The sequence below is a fragment of the Filicampus tigris genome, chromosome 16 (assembly GCF_054856515.1).
Source record: "Filicampus tigris isolate MCC_2025a chromosome 16, RoL_Ftig_1.0, whole genome shotgun sequence".
In the NCBI taxonomy this organism is placed as follows: Eukaryota; Metazoa; Chordata; class Actinopteri; order Syngnathiformes; family Syngnathidae; genus Filicampus; species Filicampus tigris.
Genome location: NC_141232.1, coordinates 16,476,575 through 16,495,000, shown reverse-complemented (window position 1 = coordinate 16,495,000; position 18,426 = coordinate 16,476,575). Strand labels below are relative to the sequence as shown.

The window sequence follows — 18,426 nt, the reverse complement described above, 5'->3', positions numbered from 1 at the left end:
ATTGCGGCAACAATGGCGAGACACTGTTGGCAAAGGATGTTTTTTTTTTTTTTTGTTCTGAATCTTCCTTTTTATGGCCGAAATACTTTCATATTTTCGATGTTGACTTTCTTTTGGGGACTAAATCCACTGCCGCTTCTGCCGTCGTCTCCTCTTGCTTCATATCGTCTCAGAGCAGACAGCAGCGGCTGTGAGAGTGGAGGGGGAGGTTCCGGTGACTGCTTGGCAGGAGGGAGGGGGTGAGCGAGGCAGGCTGTGTTCAAGAGCACGGAGTAGCTTGCTGCTTTTATGAAGCAAAACAAAAGTTTGCGTTTTCTAAGAAAAAAAAAAGTTAAAACATCGCACGTCCTACGATGTTCCAACGACATATCGTGCAGGCCTAATTCGGAGCATCGCAACGTTCTTCACACTCCAAGCACACCAGTAGCTTTAAATACCTGCTTGCTTGTTGCTCATCAGTGATCGTTTTTCTGTTTTTTTTTTTTTAAACAGCTGTATTTGCCTGACATAAGCTTGGCTTTATCTGAAGGAATCAGTTTGCAGTGATCTAAATAGGCAAGAAAAATAACATACAAATGCAAAAACCCTCCCAGAAAAACTAAAACTCAAATGCTTATTTTAACTTGTGATGATATATTTGAAACACAGTGTTCATAATTGTACTCTTTTCTTTCAAAGATCCATGCGCTGACTCAAATGCTTATTTTAACTTGTGATGATATATTTGAAACACAGTGTTCATAATTGTACTCTTTTCTTTCAAAGATCCATGCGCTGATCACGGGGCCATTTGACACACCATATGAGGGGGGTTTCTTCCTATTCCTGTTTCGTTGCCCCCCTGATTACCCCATCCACCCGCCACGGGTCAAGCTCATCACCACTGGCCAGAACACTGTCCGGTTCAATCCCAACTTTTACCGCAATGGCAAGGTCTGCCTCAGCATCCTTGGGTGAGTCCCAAATTATTGATTGAATATTTAGTGTTCATCTAATTTTCATAATATACATTATAACTCATAGTTTGGCTTAGGGCTGAACGTTTACACTGAAATCACGATTTGATAAAACGTGACCTTCTCATCGCACGAGCTGCAATTTAAATGATCATTGAGATGCACCGCGGGGTTGGCGGTTAAGGGGAGATTGGGGGGGGGGGGGGGGGGGGGGGCAGGCAGAGACACCACTGCTGTAACTAAAACGTATAGGCGCACTTATTTTTTGGTGAGTTATCTGTCTCATGAGACCATGGAACGAGTATCTAACGTTCAATCTTTTTTGCCTCGTGAGGTAAAAAAAAACCAACATTGTCGAGTTGTGCATGTGGGAGTGTGGAAGGGTAAAAAATGGGACAAAAACAGCCCGCTTGTCTTTGTGTGTCACGTGAACCCGAGACGTTATTGAATACTAGGTATGTAACTATTCACTCAAGCCTCGATTTTATTTGATTTTCTATTCCCGATTTTCGATAGGATTCGATTTTTTTTTTTTTTAATAATTTTTTTAAAATCACTACCATGTTTGTCTTGTGCGCTACTGTGGTGCTGCAGCCATCCACAAACGCAATACCCAATTATGTTTGGTGCAAGTGTGTCAAGTAGGGCTGCCACAAGCTATTATTTTGCTAGTCGACTAATCACCAGTAGTAGTCGCGATTAGTCGACTAATCGTATCATATGACTAAAACTTAGTGGAAAGCACTGTGCCAAATAAAACTAAACTAAACACTTGTGTTGGTTTTTTATTTTGTTTTTATTTAACCTTAAATCCAAAATGTTTTGTTTTGCTTCTCTAATATGAGTCAATTTGATCTACTGGAAGGGAGATTTACATCTTTTAAAATAATTTTATGCAATGTGCCCAGACTTTTGGACTCGCTCACTCGGGTAGCCATGACACCATAACCCACAATGCTTCTGTTTACATCACGGATGACCTGGATTACCACTACTGCGCATGTGTGTTGCAGACAGGCATGACATGAGAGAGCAGTTATACTTAACATGGCGTTGCTAAATCAATACAGTGATCCCTCGCTACTTCGCGCTTCAACTTTCGCGCCCTCAGTGCATTGCGGATTGTTTAGAAGCATTCATAACAAATTAAAAATGAAACAACAAAGCCATATCGGCAGCTATATTGCTCAAGGGGATTTATCCCGTGATCTGATGGCTGCGCATCATTATAGCCTCTCGCTAGTCTCGTCCACGCTAACAAACTTAACAGCACTTTTGAACAATGTTCTGTTTGCAAATTCATAACGTTATTCAAATGTGATGTTCGGCAGCTATGTTTACATGTAGTGAGCAGAGCGCGCTCGGCCACCCTGCAAGCACCAATGTGCTCAGCGCGACAGTGACGACGAAACAAACAACCAGAGCTGGGCACTTGACCCTTTTTTGCCGGTCAGGCCTCTACCCTCCACCCTTGACCTGGGTACCCTTTCGGCTGCGACCCCCCGCCCTTATTCATAAAAATTATCACCCCTCGCCCCATTCCACCCTCTGGCCCCCCCCCAAAAAAGTGTCCGTGATTGACGCCGCCGCAGGAGAGATGCTAGCGGCAGAGGTTTTTAAGGATCATTAGCATTAATTTACCATTCGAACCTGCTGTGGGCACGCTTCAAAATGCGCCACTAGTACTTTACTACTTACCCAATTCCGTGTGCTTACTTCCTCTGAGAGCCCCGGGGTTGGTTTTGTCGTATTGTATAATTATTTGGGTCCAACAGATGGCCAGAAGTCGCATTCAACAAGTTATTTATTTTCCACACTTCCCTTCGTTCACGACCTTCAAAATAAAAGCATACCAGCAAACCACTACACACCGCAGGTTTTCTACGGCGTATTTCCAGAAGTAGAAGATGCCAGAAGAAGTACATGAACTCCACCTTGATGTGGCAGCGTCATACTTGATTGCTGCGTGCAGCTTAATATACTCCCGGACACAAGTTGTTTTGAAACCGTTAAGTTCCAAGTCAGTGGGCGCCGCTTCAAAAACAGAAACAACAATGGATATCGTACCTGCTACAACCATAAAGGGACCGAGATGACTAGACTATGCATTTAATTTTATTGCCAAACTAGTTTGCCTTTGCAGCAGCAACGAGCTGCGTGCTGCATCCGCTCTCTCCTCTCCGTGTGGGAAACTGTATGTCATTGCAACATGTGACAGTGGATTGATCAGAGCAGGGTGCGTGGCATGTGTCGCAGACCTGTCGCCAACAGCACAATGCGTTGGTCACGTGAATCAATGTGGCAGTTGTCGCTCGCGCCGACACGGGAGTAGAAAAAGCCTAAAAAGAAACCTTTCACTGAGTAGGCTGAGATGAAATTTGGCCGCTTTACGACCACGTCAAACGCATGAGGGCCGATTAGTGGGCCAAACTAAAATCCACTTCCGGCCAAGCTTAGTCCAGCAATTTTTTAAAATGTGTCGCCCACGAGCCCCCATGCCCCGAAAATGGGCATCCGGCCGGCCCGATGGGTCCAACTGGTCCGGCAAACAGCAGCTCTGCAAACAACGTTATGTTCGGAAACTCCTAACGTTATTCAAATGTGACGATCATTTAGTCAGAGTCAAGCTGCATACGTGCATACGAGGATAGTAAACAGCTGTCTTCATAAGTTGTGATTGGAGCGCGCTGAGCACAGCACACAGGATAGTTTGCAAATTGTGGCAAGGACGATGAGACATTAAACAACAGTCTTAAAACAGCTTACCTTAACTATAATCCCGCGTTACAGTTTATCCAAAGGACCTTGTTGATGTTGTTGTGCAAAGATAAAGTTAACGCATGATTGCCTCCGGGGACCGTGCTGCTTCTTTGTTTTTAAAATAAGTACAGGTCCTTCTCAAAAGATTACCATATTGTGATAAAGTTGATTATTTTCCATGATGAAATGATGAAAATTAAACTTTCATATATTTTAGATTCGTTGCACACCAACTGAAGTAGTTCAAGCCTTTTATTGTTTTAATATGGATGATTTTGGCAAAAAAGTAAAGAAACCCAAAAATCCTTATTCCAAAAAATTAGCCTATGTCATCCGACCAATAAAAAAAAAGTGTTTTTAATACTAATAAAAATAATAATAAAAAAAAGTCAACCTTCAAATAATTATGTTCAGTTATGCGCTCAATACTTGATTGGGAATCCTCTTGCAGAAATGACTGCTTCAATGCGGCATGGCATGGAGGCAATCAGCCGGTGGCACGGCTGAGGTGTTATGGAGCCCCAGGATGCTTCGATAGAGGCCTTAACCCCATCCACGGTGTTAGGTCTTGTGTCTCTCAACTTCCTCTTCACAATATCCCACAGATTCTCAATGGGGTTTAGGTCAGGAGAGCTGGCAGCCAGTTGAGCACAGTAATACCATGGTCAGTAAACCATTTACCAGTGGTTTGTCACTGTGAGCAGGTGCCAGGTCGTGTTGAAAAATGAAATCTTCATCTCCATAAAGCTTTTCAGCAGATGGAAGCATGAAGTGCTCCAAAATCTCCTGATAACTAGCTGCATTGACCCTGCCCTTGATAAAACACAGTGGACCAACACAAGCAGCTGACATGGCACCCCAAAGCATCACTGACTGGGGGTACTTGACACTGGACTTCAGGCATTTTGGCATTTCCTTCCCACCAGTCTTCCTCCAGACTCAGGCACCTTGATTTCCAAATGACATGCAAAATTTGCTTTCATCCGAAAGAAGTATTTTGGACCACTGAGCAACAGTCCAGTGCTTCTTCTCTGTAGCCCAGTACGGGCGCTTCTGCCGCTGTTTCTTGTTCAAAAGTGGCTTGATCTGGGGGTGTGCAGGAAATGTAGCCCATTTCCTGCACACGCCTGTGCACGGTGCCTCTGGATGTTTCTACTCCACCTTCCGCAGCTCCCCCAAGGTCTGGAATCGGTCCTTCTCCACAATCTTCCTCAGGGTCCGGTCACCTCTTCTTGTTGTGCAGCGTTTTCTGCCACACTTTTTCCTTCCCACGGACATCCCACTGAGGTGCCTTGATACAGCACTTTGGTAACAGCCTATTCGATCAGAGATTTCTCTCTGTGTCTTACCCTCTTGCTTGAGGGTGTCAATGACGGCCTTCTGGACAGCAGTCAAGTCGGCAGTCTTACCCAGGATTGTGGTTTTGAGTAATGAATGAGGCTGGGAGTTTTGAAAAGCCTCAGGAATCGTTTGCAGTTGTTTAGAGTTAAGTCTTTGATTCAGATGATTAAGTTAATTGTGCGTTTAGAGTACCTTTTCATTATATGCTAATTCTTTTTATAGAAATTTGGGGTTTTCATGAGCTGTATGCCAAAATCATCAGTATTAAAACAATAAAACACCTGAAATATTTCAGTTGGTGTGCAATGAATCTAGAATATACGAAAGTTTAATTTTTATCATCACATTATGGAAAATAATGAACTTCATCACAATATGCAATTTTTTTGAGAAGTACCTGTAGGAGACAACGAAGAAGAACTTTTACTTTCATTTTGCATGACGACGGCGAGCGTTTTAAACTGCAGGATTGTACTTTTTGGATAAAATACACTACAGCGTTCTAGTTAAGGTAAGTCAATTTTATGATAAAAACAAAAACTTTAGCGTAGTTATTAGCGAACGTTCTGTCGTAATCGCCCGCTGCCGTGGGTGAAGCACAATTCCTCTCACAACCAGCAGCTTGGTATTTATTCTTCATTCTTAATATTTAAAGTTTTTTATATATATATATATATATATATATATATATATATATATATATATATATATATATATATATTGTATAACAAATATTTATGGGAACCATGTCTGGGGTTCGCAACAGCATAACAGAGGCGTAAATCCCCCCACTATAAGACTTTGAAGTAAATATGATATGAAATAATAATCATAATAATAATAATATTTCCGACTCTACTTTGCGTTTTTTCCCCTATCGCACCGGGATCTGGTCCCCATTAACCGCAATAAATGAGGGATCACTGTACTTATATTTTTTACATCGATGCATATTTTAAGCATTTATATCGATTTTTGATAAATCATTACATCCCTAGTTAATACTATCTATTAGGCTAGGTTCACACCGCAGACAAATGCGTCCCAGATCGGATTTTTTTGCCCCTATGCAACCTGTATCAGATTTTTTTCATGACAGTCTGAACGGCTCAATTCCGATTTTTTCAAATGCGCCTGGGTTGCTTTCATATATGGTCCTAGGTGTGAACCTAACCTAAGTTGCAAATCTGGGGGAAATGTATTTTATAAAAACCGAGACCAAGAGCAGTAGAGCTCGGGCTCGCACCTAAAATTCCTGTTCCCTAATCGTGGGTGTGTTCGGAAATACGCTCTGAGCGTACTCTTCTTTACTCCGACCGTTGGGAAACTCAGTGTTGTTCAAATGTGCTGTTCGTTTATTCAGAGTTCTCCCAAAAATGATATACAGTCGTTGGGCAGTCGCTGAGAATACGTGAGACAGGTAGTGAAAGTGTAACTTTTAATATAAGTGTGATATACTTTTATCTTGGCACCTTCAGAGAATGCATCTTCAATTGTGTTATACATGTTAAAATGACAATAAAGGCATTCTTTGTCTTAATTACATGATTGTGCAGAACATGGACAGGCCCAGCATGGAGTCCAGCGCAGAGCATCTCCTCTGTCCTCATTTCCATCCAGTCTCTGATGACGGAGAAACCTTATCACAATGAACCTGGATTTGAACAGGTATACTTCAAACTGATTTTCTTTTGTGAAAAACTGCATGTTTTTTTTTCTCCTCACAGATTCCCAAATCACCTTTGGGAACTCATATTGGTGAAATGTTTGTTAAAAAAATCTGATCAACAAATGAATACGTGACAAAAGTTCAAAATTCCTGATTTTATTTCATGGTATTTACATAGAAATATATTACACAACACAATGAAATCTCTGAAAGGGAAGTTGAATTGGTATTTTTACGTATTGCAAACCAATGACTTTCTGATGCATTTTTTTTCCACAAAATCAAATCATCTTAAGCCATTTATTTTAGGTGTTTGTATTGGGTGGTTGTAGGTCTGGGTTCCTAAAGTTCCTTACTTGACGGTGTGTCTGTATGATTTTCAGGAGCGGCATCCAGGGGACAGTAAGAACTATAATGAGTGTATCCGTCATGAAACCATGAGGGTAGCTGTGTGTGACATGCTGGAGGGCAAAGTTCACTGTCCTGAAGCTTTGTGGCAAGACTATTTACTTTTACACCTCTTTAGTGCTTACTGCCTACTTTCCTCACTTCTCCTCTGACCCCTGCATATCATTTGTGTGTGTGTGTTTTTTTTAAAGGAGTGTGATGGAGAAGTCCTTCCTAGAATACTATGATTTCTATGAGGGAGTTTGCAAAGAGAGGCTGCATCTACAGGGACAGAACATGAAGGTGAGTAATGATATTTCTACTAGGGATGCTCCGATCAATCGGGCACCGATCATGATCGGACGATTTCGTGAAAAATTACGTGATCGGAATATTCGATCAAAGCCTTTTATTGCCGATCAAAAAATCAGATCACCCGCAGATCATGCTTGGCTGCCGTGAGACGAAATGGCAAAAAAGTTAATTTGTTCAATACGCGACGACGCCCCTCCATCCAAAAGCATCACTTGCGCCGCCCTGCATGCAACCGCGCCCGCCCGCCCAACCTACATTGACTCCAATTGAAACGCGCCGCCAGAAAGGCTCCTTAACGCAACCGCGCCTCCGCTGCGAGGAGAGGGGAGGGATGCAACACAAAGCTGGGAAGCATGAGCTGCCGGTGATCGGATGTTTTGATCGGCAATAAAAGGCTTTGATCGAATATTCCGACCACCGCAGTTGGTGTGAACATAGCATTGTCTGCTGTGTGTGTGGAGTTTGCGTCTTGTAATACTGTATATGCCATGAAAAGGTACCTCGTGCGGGTAGCATGGCCAAATGTTTCAACACAACCAACTTAATGCGACATTTGAAGAGCAAGCAATTGGCAGACTATGGTGAGTTTACGAGGCTCACTGCAGTGAATAAAGACAAGGCGGACACCGTGCAGTATAAGTGGCATTATTTCCACAGGAGACGCATTGTAGGTCACTTGTGGGCAGTAGACCCACTATATAATTTTGTAATTCACAAAAAGATTACCGGTGACTTTTTTCTCGTTGACAAATGCACAAGATAGTTTGTCTATACACAAGACAAAGTTCCTGAATCGTTTCAATTTAGGAACTCATTGAATAGTTTATTTAAGTGAAGCCTTTTTCTACTTTGATTATATTCTGAACCATGCAATGTTGAGGTGGCATGTTATTAATTTGGCTTTTTGCATAATTAAGTCTTTTGAGACTGCTGATTATTTTGATCTGTTAAAAACTTACTAAAAGCTGGTAAATTTAAGTTTTTCACTTATCTTTGTGACTGAGTAATTCTTGTATTGTGCCAGCAACGGTTTTGTATTTCTTTATTCTTTTGAAAATATTCATAGATTTTTGTCAAAATTACGGCAATAATATGGCTGGTTGTTTTTTTTCAGATAATATTGCATAATAGCAGTCGCCATAAATAAATGGAAAAATATACAGATATTCCATGTGATCGGAATCGGTATCGGCCAATCTCACTCATGCACGATCGGTATCAATGTCATAAAACCTGATCGGAACATCCCTAATTTCTACAACAGGTTAATTCAGTTTCCATTTATTTTAATGGGAAATGTTGCTTCGGTTCGCAAACCAAGCCTTGGATCAAGGTTCCACTGTAATTTGAAAGTCATTTATTTATAAGGAGAACATTGGAAGATGAGTTTGAAATGACATTAAACTGTTTTGGGATCATATTTTGTGGTATATTTACATTTAGATTTAAATATTTGCAGATGGGCTCAATTACTCAGGGTCTTTCGGTACTATGAGCAGGGCTCTGTCCCTCTTTATTGTTCAATACTTTGACTAACCTAAAAGATTGGCTTTTTGTTGCCGACGGGCACCTTCATGATGTGCCATAATAATGCCATTTATCCATGCATTAATGATTTATCACGGCTTCTGGCGTACTGGCTCCTTCTCTGACCCCACTCTCCTACGCGTGCAATACTCAATAGCATCCGTGTGAAAACTCGCACGTAAGCTAGCACTAATAATAAAAACTGATCAGAAACGGTACGCAAGTCGACCGAATCGAACATGCTGTACCGAAACGTATTAACACACCCACGTATACTGTGACACCCCTAGTGAACATTACCTCAAACTCTCCTTGAAGATTGGACAGCCCAAACTGCCCTCTCTGGAACACCCAGGGATGACCACAACACACGTTTTTCTTCATAACAATACCGCAACCAAAGCTAGCGCCATGGTAGCTGTTGGCCCCAAGCGATGACCTTAAGATGAACCAGCAACATTGCAAGCCGGCTGACATACCCAAAGTGTGATGATTAGCGGCTTGTGAATTCATGAAGGCAGCAGCTAGTAGCGAGAATTAATGTGAATTGCACAACACATTGACCATGGATGTCTGTCACGGTAATATAATATTCTTCATTTCGGTGGAGAGACAGGCTCACATATGATTGGTGCACTCTTAACTTATCAGTTATGAGAGACACACTGAGGCTGCTGGAAATATTTTATTGCGAAGCAGAGGGAAAACTGGAGGCCGCCCTGCTGATTTTTTTATTCCCCCCCAAAAATATATGCACGTAATCAGTTAATGTTCAGTGATTTGCGTAACATTTGCCAGCTGTGCGTTTTGCCACATAGACGCCCGTTTGCAGTACAGTACTGCTTTTGAATGTTTGAGGCTCGAAATGTGAATTTTGTCTGAAACTGTGATGTGAATCACCTTATTTTGAGCCTTGTCATATAATGTTGTGTAGTTTTGTCAGTGTTCTGACCAACATATGACAAAATTGTATTGCTGTGGTGTGACAATATTGTAGTCTGATCCAGGCACAAAAAAACCCATTGCAGAACAATATTGTCCTGACAATTACTAACTTTTAATTTTTTTTTTCCATCATCAAGAAGCAACAACTAAATACATTTTCTGACTGATAGAAAATATCCAAATTGAATGTCCTCTATAAACCCCATACAGGACCCATTTGGAGAAAAGCGTGGTCGTTTTGACTATCAGCGCCTGCAGGCTCGACTCAGCGCTATCCACAGACGAATACGGGAGAAACGTGTGATGAGCGATCCCAATGATAACGACTCTGACTCTGAAACCAGCTCATCTGAGACGGACCCTGACAGCCAGGGTAGCATCCAGCCATGACTCTGTAAAACACAGGCCAAGAAGAGAGGACATGTTTTGCTTCAAGAAACAAAGAAAGCAGAATGTTTAATGAAACAATTTCATATCCCATGTTTTATGGTTTTTGAAAGAAAACAAAAAAAAAAAAAAAGCGATGGTGTTGCTCTCCAGAAAGTGACTATACTGCAGCAAGAGAACTCGAACCCATTCAGGAGTCAAACACTGGCAGATTTACCATGTAGCTGTGGATTTGTGCTACTTTTGTAGCTAACCAGCTTTTGTTTTGAATTCATGTTTGGACTGGAAGAGGCTGTGCAGATATATAGTATGTTTTGAGATTAAACATTCCCTTGTGCTTGTAAAAACAAAAAAGTTCATGAAATAACAATGACTTTAAAAAAGAGCAATTGAAATCGGTCAAATAAATAGCAGGTTGTCATTTGATGATGCTCCTCTTATATCTGTTTTTATTTTAAACTCCATTGGGGGGAATTGAGAGCATTAGATACTTTGCAGTCATTAGATGGTGGGTATTACATGACAGGTTTGTAGTGAATAGAGATTGGTAAAAATAGCAGTTCGTGATTGGTGTTGTAACATGTCCGAAAGTCCAAAACGCAGTCCTGTAAACTTCGTAACACACTGCAAGTATTGAATATTCCTGATTGCTGCATAATTATAATAAGAGTAAATAAAATGCATATAAAGATGAGAATATTTGCATCATGACCAGATGACGGGAATAATCGCAATGTCAGAACGGTGAGTTGTCTTTTATGTGAAGCCTGCCCAGCATTATGCTGTTTTTCCCCGTGTTCCAACCCTCAAATATTGATCTCGAGCTAATATCTTGTCCTGTGTCTTCCATATGTTTCCAGCTGTTTTGTTGCTGGCAGTTAAAGCACACGAGAATGCCAGGTTGTTTCCCTCTGTTGTTTTTTTCAGTGTAGCTCAATATATTTTTGACGCAATGATCAGCATGGTTAGTGTTTTAAACTTTTTACTTTTACCCATTTTGAGTGTAACTCACCAAGACCTTTCCCCCCAATGGTGAGCATTTGTAATGTTTTAAATGGAACTGCTAATCATGGAAAATATTTAGACGCCTTCCTTTGGCCTGCCTTTGGTTCGAAAGCCATGTTTAGGTTAAGAGGGACATTTTATCGGTGCAATGCACTCGATTACTTTGGCAGGGATAAGTAGAAAACCTATGTTTACTTGGGGCATTTCTCTTTGCAATAAAAGGTTTTATTGCACAACAAATACGAATAACAAAATCTTATTGCAGAACACGTTATACTGAAGGTGGAAGGGATATTTTGTGTAAAGCACAGTTCCCTCTCGCTATTAGCGTTTGCGGTCATTGGGGATGTATGTGTTATAATGTTCTGTAAAATTACAGAATAAACTAAATTGTATTGGATATGTGTTTTAAATTATGTTCTAAAGTAAGCAAGGCATCAGACCTGTTCTGAACTGAATTTGGAATATTGTAATTGAATCAATTTCAAATGGCTGTTCGCCCCGTTACATAGATGAGCAACAGCTTGTCAAAACCAACTGCGCAATATTCCGCACATTTCAAGCAAAAGTATGAAAATGAATTGGTGTTCTATACTGAAATTTACATTTTTGAAAGAAAAAAAAATTAACCAAAATGTGACTTAACCATCAGCACAGGTAGAGACCTACCAACCATAATATGGTATGTTATTGTGCCAAATGTACTGAATATTCAGGCTTGGTCTTAATTATCGTATGATGGTATATTGAGTGTTTGAACTACAGCCATTTCACTGTACTGATAAATTGGGAATAGTAACAATTTGCAACATAAAAAAATCTGGTTGCACCACAGACTTACTGTAAAATAAAATAATGAGTACTACAAGAGGGCTACCTTCTTCAATGCAGGAATACTTTGCTTAATTGGAGGTGTTAATGCTTAGACAACTTCCTTTATGGTTGGGCCAGAGGATCCCTCACCTGTTGTCAACATTGAACCTCGCAATAACTTTGGTGGCCTCTTCGAATTCTCATTTTCGCCTAGGAAATTTCCAGAGGTGGGCATCGCCTAACCGCCACTGCGTTCAGTCCTGCATATTTAATCGACCATGTGGTCCCGGTCCATCCTTCGTCGGCGACAGCAAATTGGCGTCGAGAGGGTAATCTTCACGTCACAAGCAGGTGCCGTAAGAGGGGACACGCTACCAAACAAAAAATATCAAACAAAAACAACAGAAACACACGCACAGCGTGGTGATCTGTGAAATAAAAACAATATGGGGCGCATGTCTGTGGGACCGCAAGGTACACAACACTGTCTTACTATGTTTTCCTTACTCGGCCGCGTGTCAGGAGTGCGCGGTACCTGCGTGTGACGTGGTACTGGTTAAATTCGTTCTCAACGTCGTCTGGCAGACTCGGATCGACCTGGGACTACGTGGGTCGATTAAATATGCAGACAAAGGTGATGCGCAGCTCTGGAAATGTCCTCTTCTCATCTCATCTTCCAAACCGCTTATCCTATACAAGGTCGCGGGGAGGTGCTGGAGCCTATCCCAGCCGTCAACGGGCAAAGGCAGACTACACCCCGAACTGGTCGCCAGCCAGTCGCAGGGCATGGAAATTTCCTATACTGTCCAAGCGAGATGACCCGGAAATACCGGTACTTGGAGGCTAAGATCGTTCGAATTCTACAAATGCTTAGGAATATTGTGACTGGATGCCATCTTTAAGCACCCTATAGCATGGGTCACTCCTGACCAACCTTTGTGAAAGGATATTACCCACAATGCTTTACAGCAGTAACATTTAAAGCAACAGGACATCGATCTAGTTGACAGTACGCGAAGATATTTGAGTTTCACGCTCAAGACAGGGCTCTATGGTGCGCCTCATTAGGGCACGCAGGCGCCCTAATTTTACTATGGTGCAACTGAAAAAAAATCAGGTTGCAACATGGACTTTCTGTCTACATGAATAGACTATCAATTGGCCCCACGCATCTCAAGTCAGAGGGCAGCCACCTTACTTTGCCACCGTTACTGACAACTGATTTTTTTCACGGTAAACACCCTCATTGTTTTAGGCTAGCATCCCTCTCTGGAGTAATGAGAGCCAACTTCACTGTTTGCATAAACCATTCTGAGAATATTATTTCACTATCGTGAATTGTGACCTCCAGAGTTTAGGTTTACATGGCACAATAATCTTTTCTGACATGACGCAGACGAATTAGCACACAGAGACCTTATGTGAGAAAATTGGAAGTTTGATTCTTACCGAATCAAATTTTCTTGCAGTGCTTCTCACAGACTTATTGGTACAATAGTGTGTTATACACAGTAGCATTTTTGCCATAGAGACATACTGTAAAATAACATGAAAACGCCACGGAGAAATCCCAGGCCCGCTCTTGGCCCTGCCTAGACTCTGGCCCTGGCAACCAGTGCAAAAGGTTACACTCATTAAAAAATAGTCATAAAAAAGGTAATAAAACTTCTTTTTGTCACAAATGCACAGTCAATGACGAACAGAAATATATGAGAATGTTTGATTCCCAAATCAATGAAAAATATCTAAATTGATTATTCACAAAAACTATTATCTATATCTTTTTCATTTTACTATTAATCTAACATTTTGCAGGTAAACTCCGCAAAATAGAGACTTAACGTCAGCAATAGTCGCCATCTCGTGATCAAGTCAGTAGGAAAGGAAGCACATTTTTATCTCTCCTTGACCTGATGATGTAATCTAATAAAGGTGAAGGAAATAAAGGTTAGGTGATTTGAATTTGACGTAATCTAATAAAGGTGAAGGAAATAAAGGTTAGGTGATTTGAATTTCCGATGAGGCTCAGCGTCTCTTTACTACAGGGAAAATTGAAATTCCAGAGGTATCTTTAAAAAACAAGTCAAAATAGCTACAAATCACAACATCCAGATGTGTAGTAACCTATTAACTAAGAAAAAAATGTACACTGTATGTTAATACATATAATTTAAATATGTACATAGGCGTAACGTATCAGAAATATTACCAATTAACGTCTTGAGACGTTCCTGACCATGTGGTTATTCTGACTAATGAAAAGAGTACGCTCCTATTGTAGCCTGCGTTTCATTCGCTAGTATTTATTATACTTATTTGTTGGCAAATTTATGTGTCGTCTTAGGTGACCTGTACCAGAACCTCTCTTTTTTTTTTTTGGGTGGTAGGGAAGATCCCATGGTGCACCTTGTCTGCTTGAGCACCTGGTGGTAAACTCCAATCTAGTCTTCCGCTACAGCACGGTCTAAAACAGCGCGGAGCCTGTTGGAGGTGAAATTGCTTCAGTCGACGGCTGCTTCTCAGGTAAATGATTGCGTCAATCTTTATAGACATTTTGGAAATGAATTGTAATTTCGTGAATCCTGGCGCGTTGTTCTTTTCATTAGCTGGTAACTGTAATCGCCAGTTTCAACTTTCCACTCCAACGATGTCTATTGACTATTCACTCGTGTTTGTGTTGAATCACTACTTTTTCAGTGATTCCGTACGATGATTTTCATACGGAACGTGTTCATGTGTTCTTTATTAATGCCTCCATCGACACTCTCATCAGCTGCGTTTTATTTGTCATTTTCGGTATTTAGGCAAACAATCTAATAGGATTGTATTATACTTTACTTGCTTTACTTATACACAGTAATGTAGAATCGAAACTAATTAATGGCATATTTTCAATTATCACACTAAATTAATTTTAAGATGCACTGAATAGGACTTTAATTTGTCCTTATTTAAAAATGTCTACATGGCAGTGTCATGCTTTGAGGATGAATTTTCAACTAGAACTGCGACTTTAGTCATTAGGAATCACAAATTTACATATCCCGATCACTTTTGTCATAGACAAAACACAGAAAGATGAAGAGGAAACATTTTAATCTTACTCAACATAGCGGACATTGGCACTGTTCAAGTGCCGACTCAGATTAAAAATAATCTATGTATCACTTTATTGTGTTGAAGCAGTATTTATGTAGGTTGCATTAATAAATGCTTAAGGTTTTAAGCACTTCCATAAGTAATTCATATTTAGAGTATAGTGTCCCAAAATGTAAAGAAATATATTATATCAGTGCATATAGCCAATCATAACCATTCGTATTGGCCACATTCTGTTAGCCACAGGTCTTAAATTTGATCTAAGTGACCATAAAAACAGGCATTTAAAGCCTTAAATGTGCAGGTTAACCTGCAGATATCCTGCCATGTACCTTCACTTTCATGACAAGTGACACGTATGATGTTGATGTTAGAGTCTAATTGGAATGACGTGGAATGAATGTACTTCTATTTCATATTACATATTAATCCATTTTCAATGTTGCTTATCCCGTTCAGCAAATTGAATAACTAGTTCTGAAACCAGAGACCAGTAAAATCTGTTTGTTCGAATATTACATTTATTTTAGGGGTATTGGTAACAAAAAATGTTTGTAATATCTTTGTGTTTTTAAAAGTGAAGACAATTTGCAATTTTGGTATTGTCGCAAGAAACAGTCGGTGCACATAATTTGCTTTGGCGAGCCTCATCAACCAAGGATTTGCTTGGCTGGATCTGGCCCCTGGGCCTTGAGTTTGACACCTGTGATTTAAATATTCCACTAAATTGCTTGCAAAGTCAAATTAGGGAATGTTAACCATTTCCTATGGGTTCATTTTAAAAATCATTTTCCCTTTTAACATCCTGGAAACGACTCAGTGTATGCCAAGCCACAGTTGTGAAGACTAGATAAGCCAGTGCACTATAGCAGTCCAGTTAACCCACTTGAATGATCAGCTCATCAGCAAGCGTTGTACAAGGCCGATAACGACCCTCATCATTTGAATCAGGTGTGTTGGAACACTTATAAAATAAGATGGGTAGGGGCTCACAAGGACCAGACTTGGTCTACCCTGACTTACAGGAATGGCTCTACACCATTTTTAGTCTTGCTAGCTAGCTAGCCAGCTGCGGATAGTAGAAGTTAAGGTTTACAACAGGGGTGTCAAGAGTATTTACGTTCATTACTCAAGTAGAAGTATAGATATTGGGATTTAAAAACACTTTCGTAGAAGTTGGAGTATTAACTCCAGCTTTTTACTTCAGTAAAAGTATAAAAGTAATGGTTTTAAAACTAAAGTATAAAAGTGAAAATAATGCAAGCAGAAAAAAATGCATTGAAGTGGAAGTCAACTCAAACATTTTCTTTTCAATATGGTCTATGTTCCCTGATAGTGTGAACACGGTTTTCTGATTAACCTCATGGTAGTGGAATAATAATCAGATGAATCCACCACAAATGTTTGGACTTGACTTGAAAGGGGAAATCAACTCAAACACTTTTTTTTCAAGAAAAGGTTCCCAGCAGGCCCACTAGTTCAAACATGGCATTCTGATTAATATTCCGTTTGTGGAATATGAGTTAAGCAGAAAAAATCTACTCCTTTTTAGCCATCTCAGGGGTCGGTCATCACAACTGCTCAGGTAATGACCAATCACGGCTCAGCTTCAGAAAACAGGTCAGCCGTAATTGGTCGTTACCTGAGCCCTGAGCAACTGTGATGTCATTTTCAGTTGACAGAAGTGACAAAAGGCTACCTGTTTCAGCTGCACATTAAAAATAATCACATCTTGTAGGCCTACAAGGCAAATGCCAAATGTGCCAAGTGTACTACTGAGCATGAATGTATGTTTCATGGAGCGTAAAATATGATGACAACTGGCCGTTCTGTATTGTAATGATGCAAAAAAGTCCAACTTCAACGGCAGTCATTACTAACCTGTATTGGTAGGTAAGTGGGCCACAGTAAGACGGTAAAACTTGCCAAAAGTAATTAGTGTTACTTCCAAATAATACTTATCGCAATAATATGACTTCAAATAACAATAACAGATATCTATAAATTCTGATTTGGCGAAAGTCAAATTTCAATGATCACACACGCACACCTAACGAGCTTCAGCAAACCATGGCATTATATATTTTTAGCGGACTCATTAAAGGCCAGAGTACATTCATATTTTACTTGCCTGATTTTGACTTGACTCTGATGCCGAGGGTCGGGCATGGCTAACACTGGCAGCACTTGAAAGACAGGGAACTCCTTTATTTGTACACCATGTCTCCATCTGGTGGTGTTTAATCGGGTTGGTATGCATAATATCTTTTTTTTACTGCGTGACTAGTCATTTAATTCAAGTTGCGTCACTCTCTCGTTCCGTGAATGAGGCACGCCTTGGTTTAGCCGCTGCTTCTTCGTTGGTTTGGATGCTTTTCTTTGTTTTAAATCAGGGGTGTCTAACTCATTTTTGTCACGGGCTACATCATAATGATGGTGTCCCATGGAGGGCCGTTACGACTGTAATGTATGATGGCATTATATTATCACGTATACACAACTAGGGCTGTTCGATTTTTCCTAACAAGAAAATCTCGATTATTTTCGCTCAAACCCGATTTTACGATTACGATTTCTTTGTAAAATAAAAAATTAATGAAAAATGAAGTTTTTTGAATGTCTTAAACTTTTTTTTTTTTCTTTGAACTCAAAATGCCAGTCAATTTAACTCAATACACACAGAACAATCCATTGGGAATAACAGCATTTTACTTACACGATAGATTTCAGATCTGTTCTTAATTAAACCAATAATGAAAGAAGAAAGTGCATATACCATCTGAAACGAAATCATCAACATGAGAGAAGGTAGACAGTCAAGTCTGTAAACCAAACAGTCTGTCAGCAAGTCATTTTGCTAACCAGCTAGTGACTAGCCTTCACCTTCCTCCCTGGTCTTACTTACACATAAATCAATGATTAGTGCAAAACTCACTCAAAAATACAATGCACTGTCAAACTTACTGATGTACTGGCTGGCCAGAGGTCAGTTGTAGCGAGAGAAAAAAAAGGGACGCCTTTCAGACGTTGAGTTACTTGCTCGCGGGTTGTATTGTACATGCGGGGCACACACTACACTAAAGATCTATATTTGCGCGATTTATTAACCAAACGCTCACTTGCCTGAGCAAATAGCAGAATCGCCGGTCGCCATGGATGGTGTTGTAGTTTTTCCGGTATGCGCACTCGTGGGGGGAAGCGGAAATGCAGAGGAATCTACGG

At 40.4% G+C, this 18,426-nt stretch overlaps 2 protein-coding genes and 1 long non-coding RNA gene across 6 annotated transcripts in view; 2 read left to right on the top strand and 1 right to left on the bottom strand.

Moving 5' to 3' along the window:
* ube2z (ubiquitin-conjugating enzyme E2Z) overlaps positions 1–10,713 on the top strand; it is a 22,138-nt gene extending 11,425 nt beyond the window's left edge. For all 3 annotated transcript variants that reach the window (XM_086054770.1, XM_086054769.1, XM_086054771.1), the window contains exons 4-8: positions 766–953; positions 6,614–6,725; positions 7,110–7,222; positions 7,326–7,416; positions 10,111–10,713. In XM_086054770.1, coding sequence (XP_085910896.1) covers positions 766–953; positions 6,614–6,725; positions 7,110–7,222; positions 7,326–7,416; positions 10,111–10,290 — 684 coding nt within the window. In that variant the 3' untranslated portion in view covers positions 10,291–10,713. The remainder of the gene's footprint in view (positions 1–765; positions 954–6,613; positions 6,726–7,109; positions 7,223–7,325; positions 7,417–10,110) is intronic.
* Positions 10,205–13,044, bottom strand: LOC147135007 (uncharacterized). Its single transcript, XR_015089993.1, has 2 exons — positions 12,256–13,044; positions 10,205–10,292 (listed from the first exon to the last, which is right to left on the bottom strand). It is a non-coding gene; the product is annotated as an uncharacterized LOC147135007 (long non-coding RNA).
* A 1,429-nt stretch (positions 13,045–14,473) lies between these two features.
* The window catches only part of LOC147135006 (oxysterol-binding protein-related protein 7-like), a 51,697-nt gene continuing 47,744 nt past the window's right edge, over positions 14,474–18,426 (top strand). For both annotated transcript variants that reach the window (XM_086054768.1, XM_086054766.1), the window contains exon 1: positions 14,474–14,628. The gene's annotated coding sequence lies outside the window, so the exon portion shown is untranslated. The remainder of the gene's footprint in view (positions 14,629–18,426) is intronic.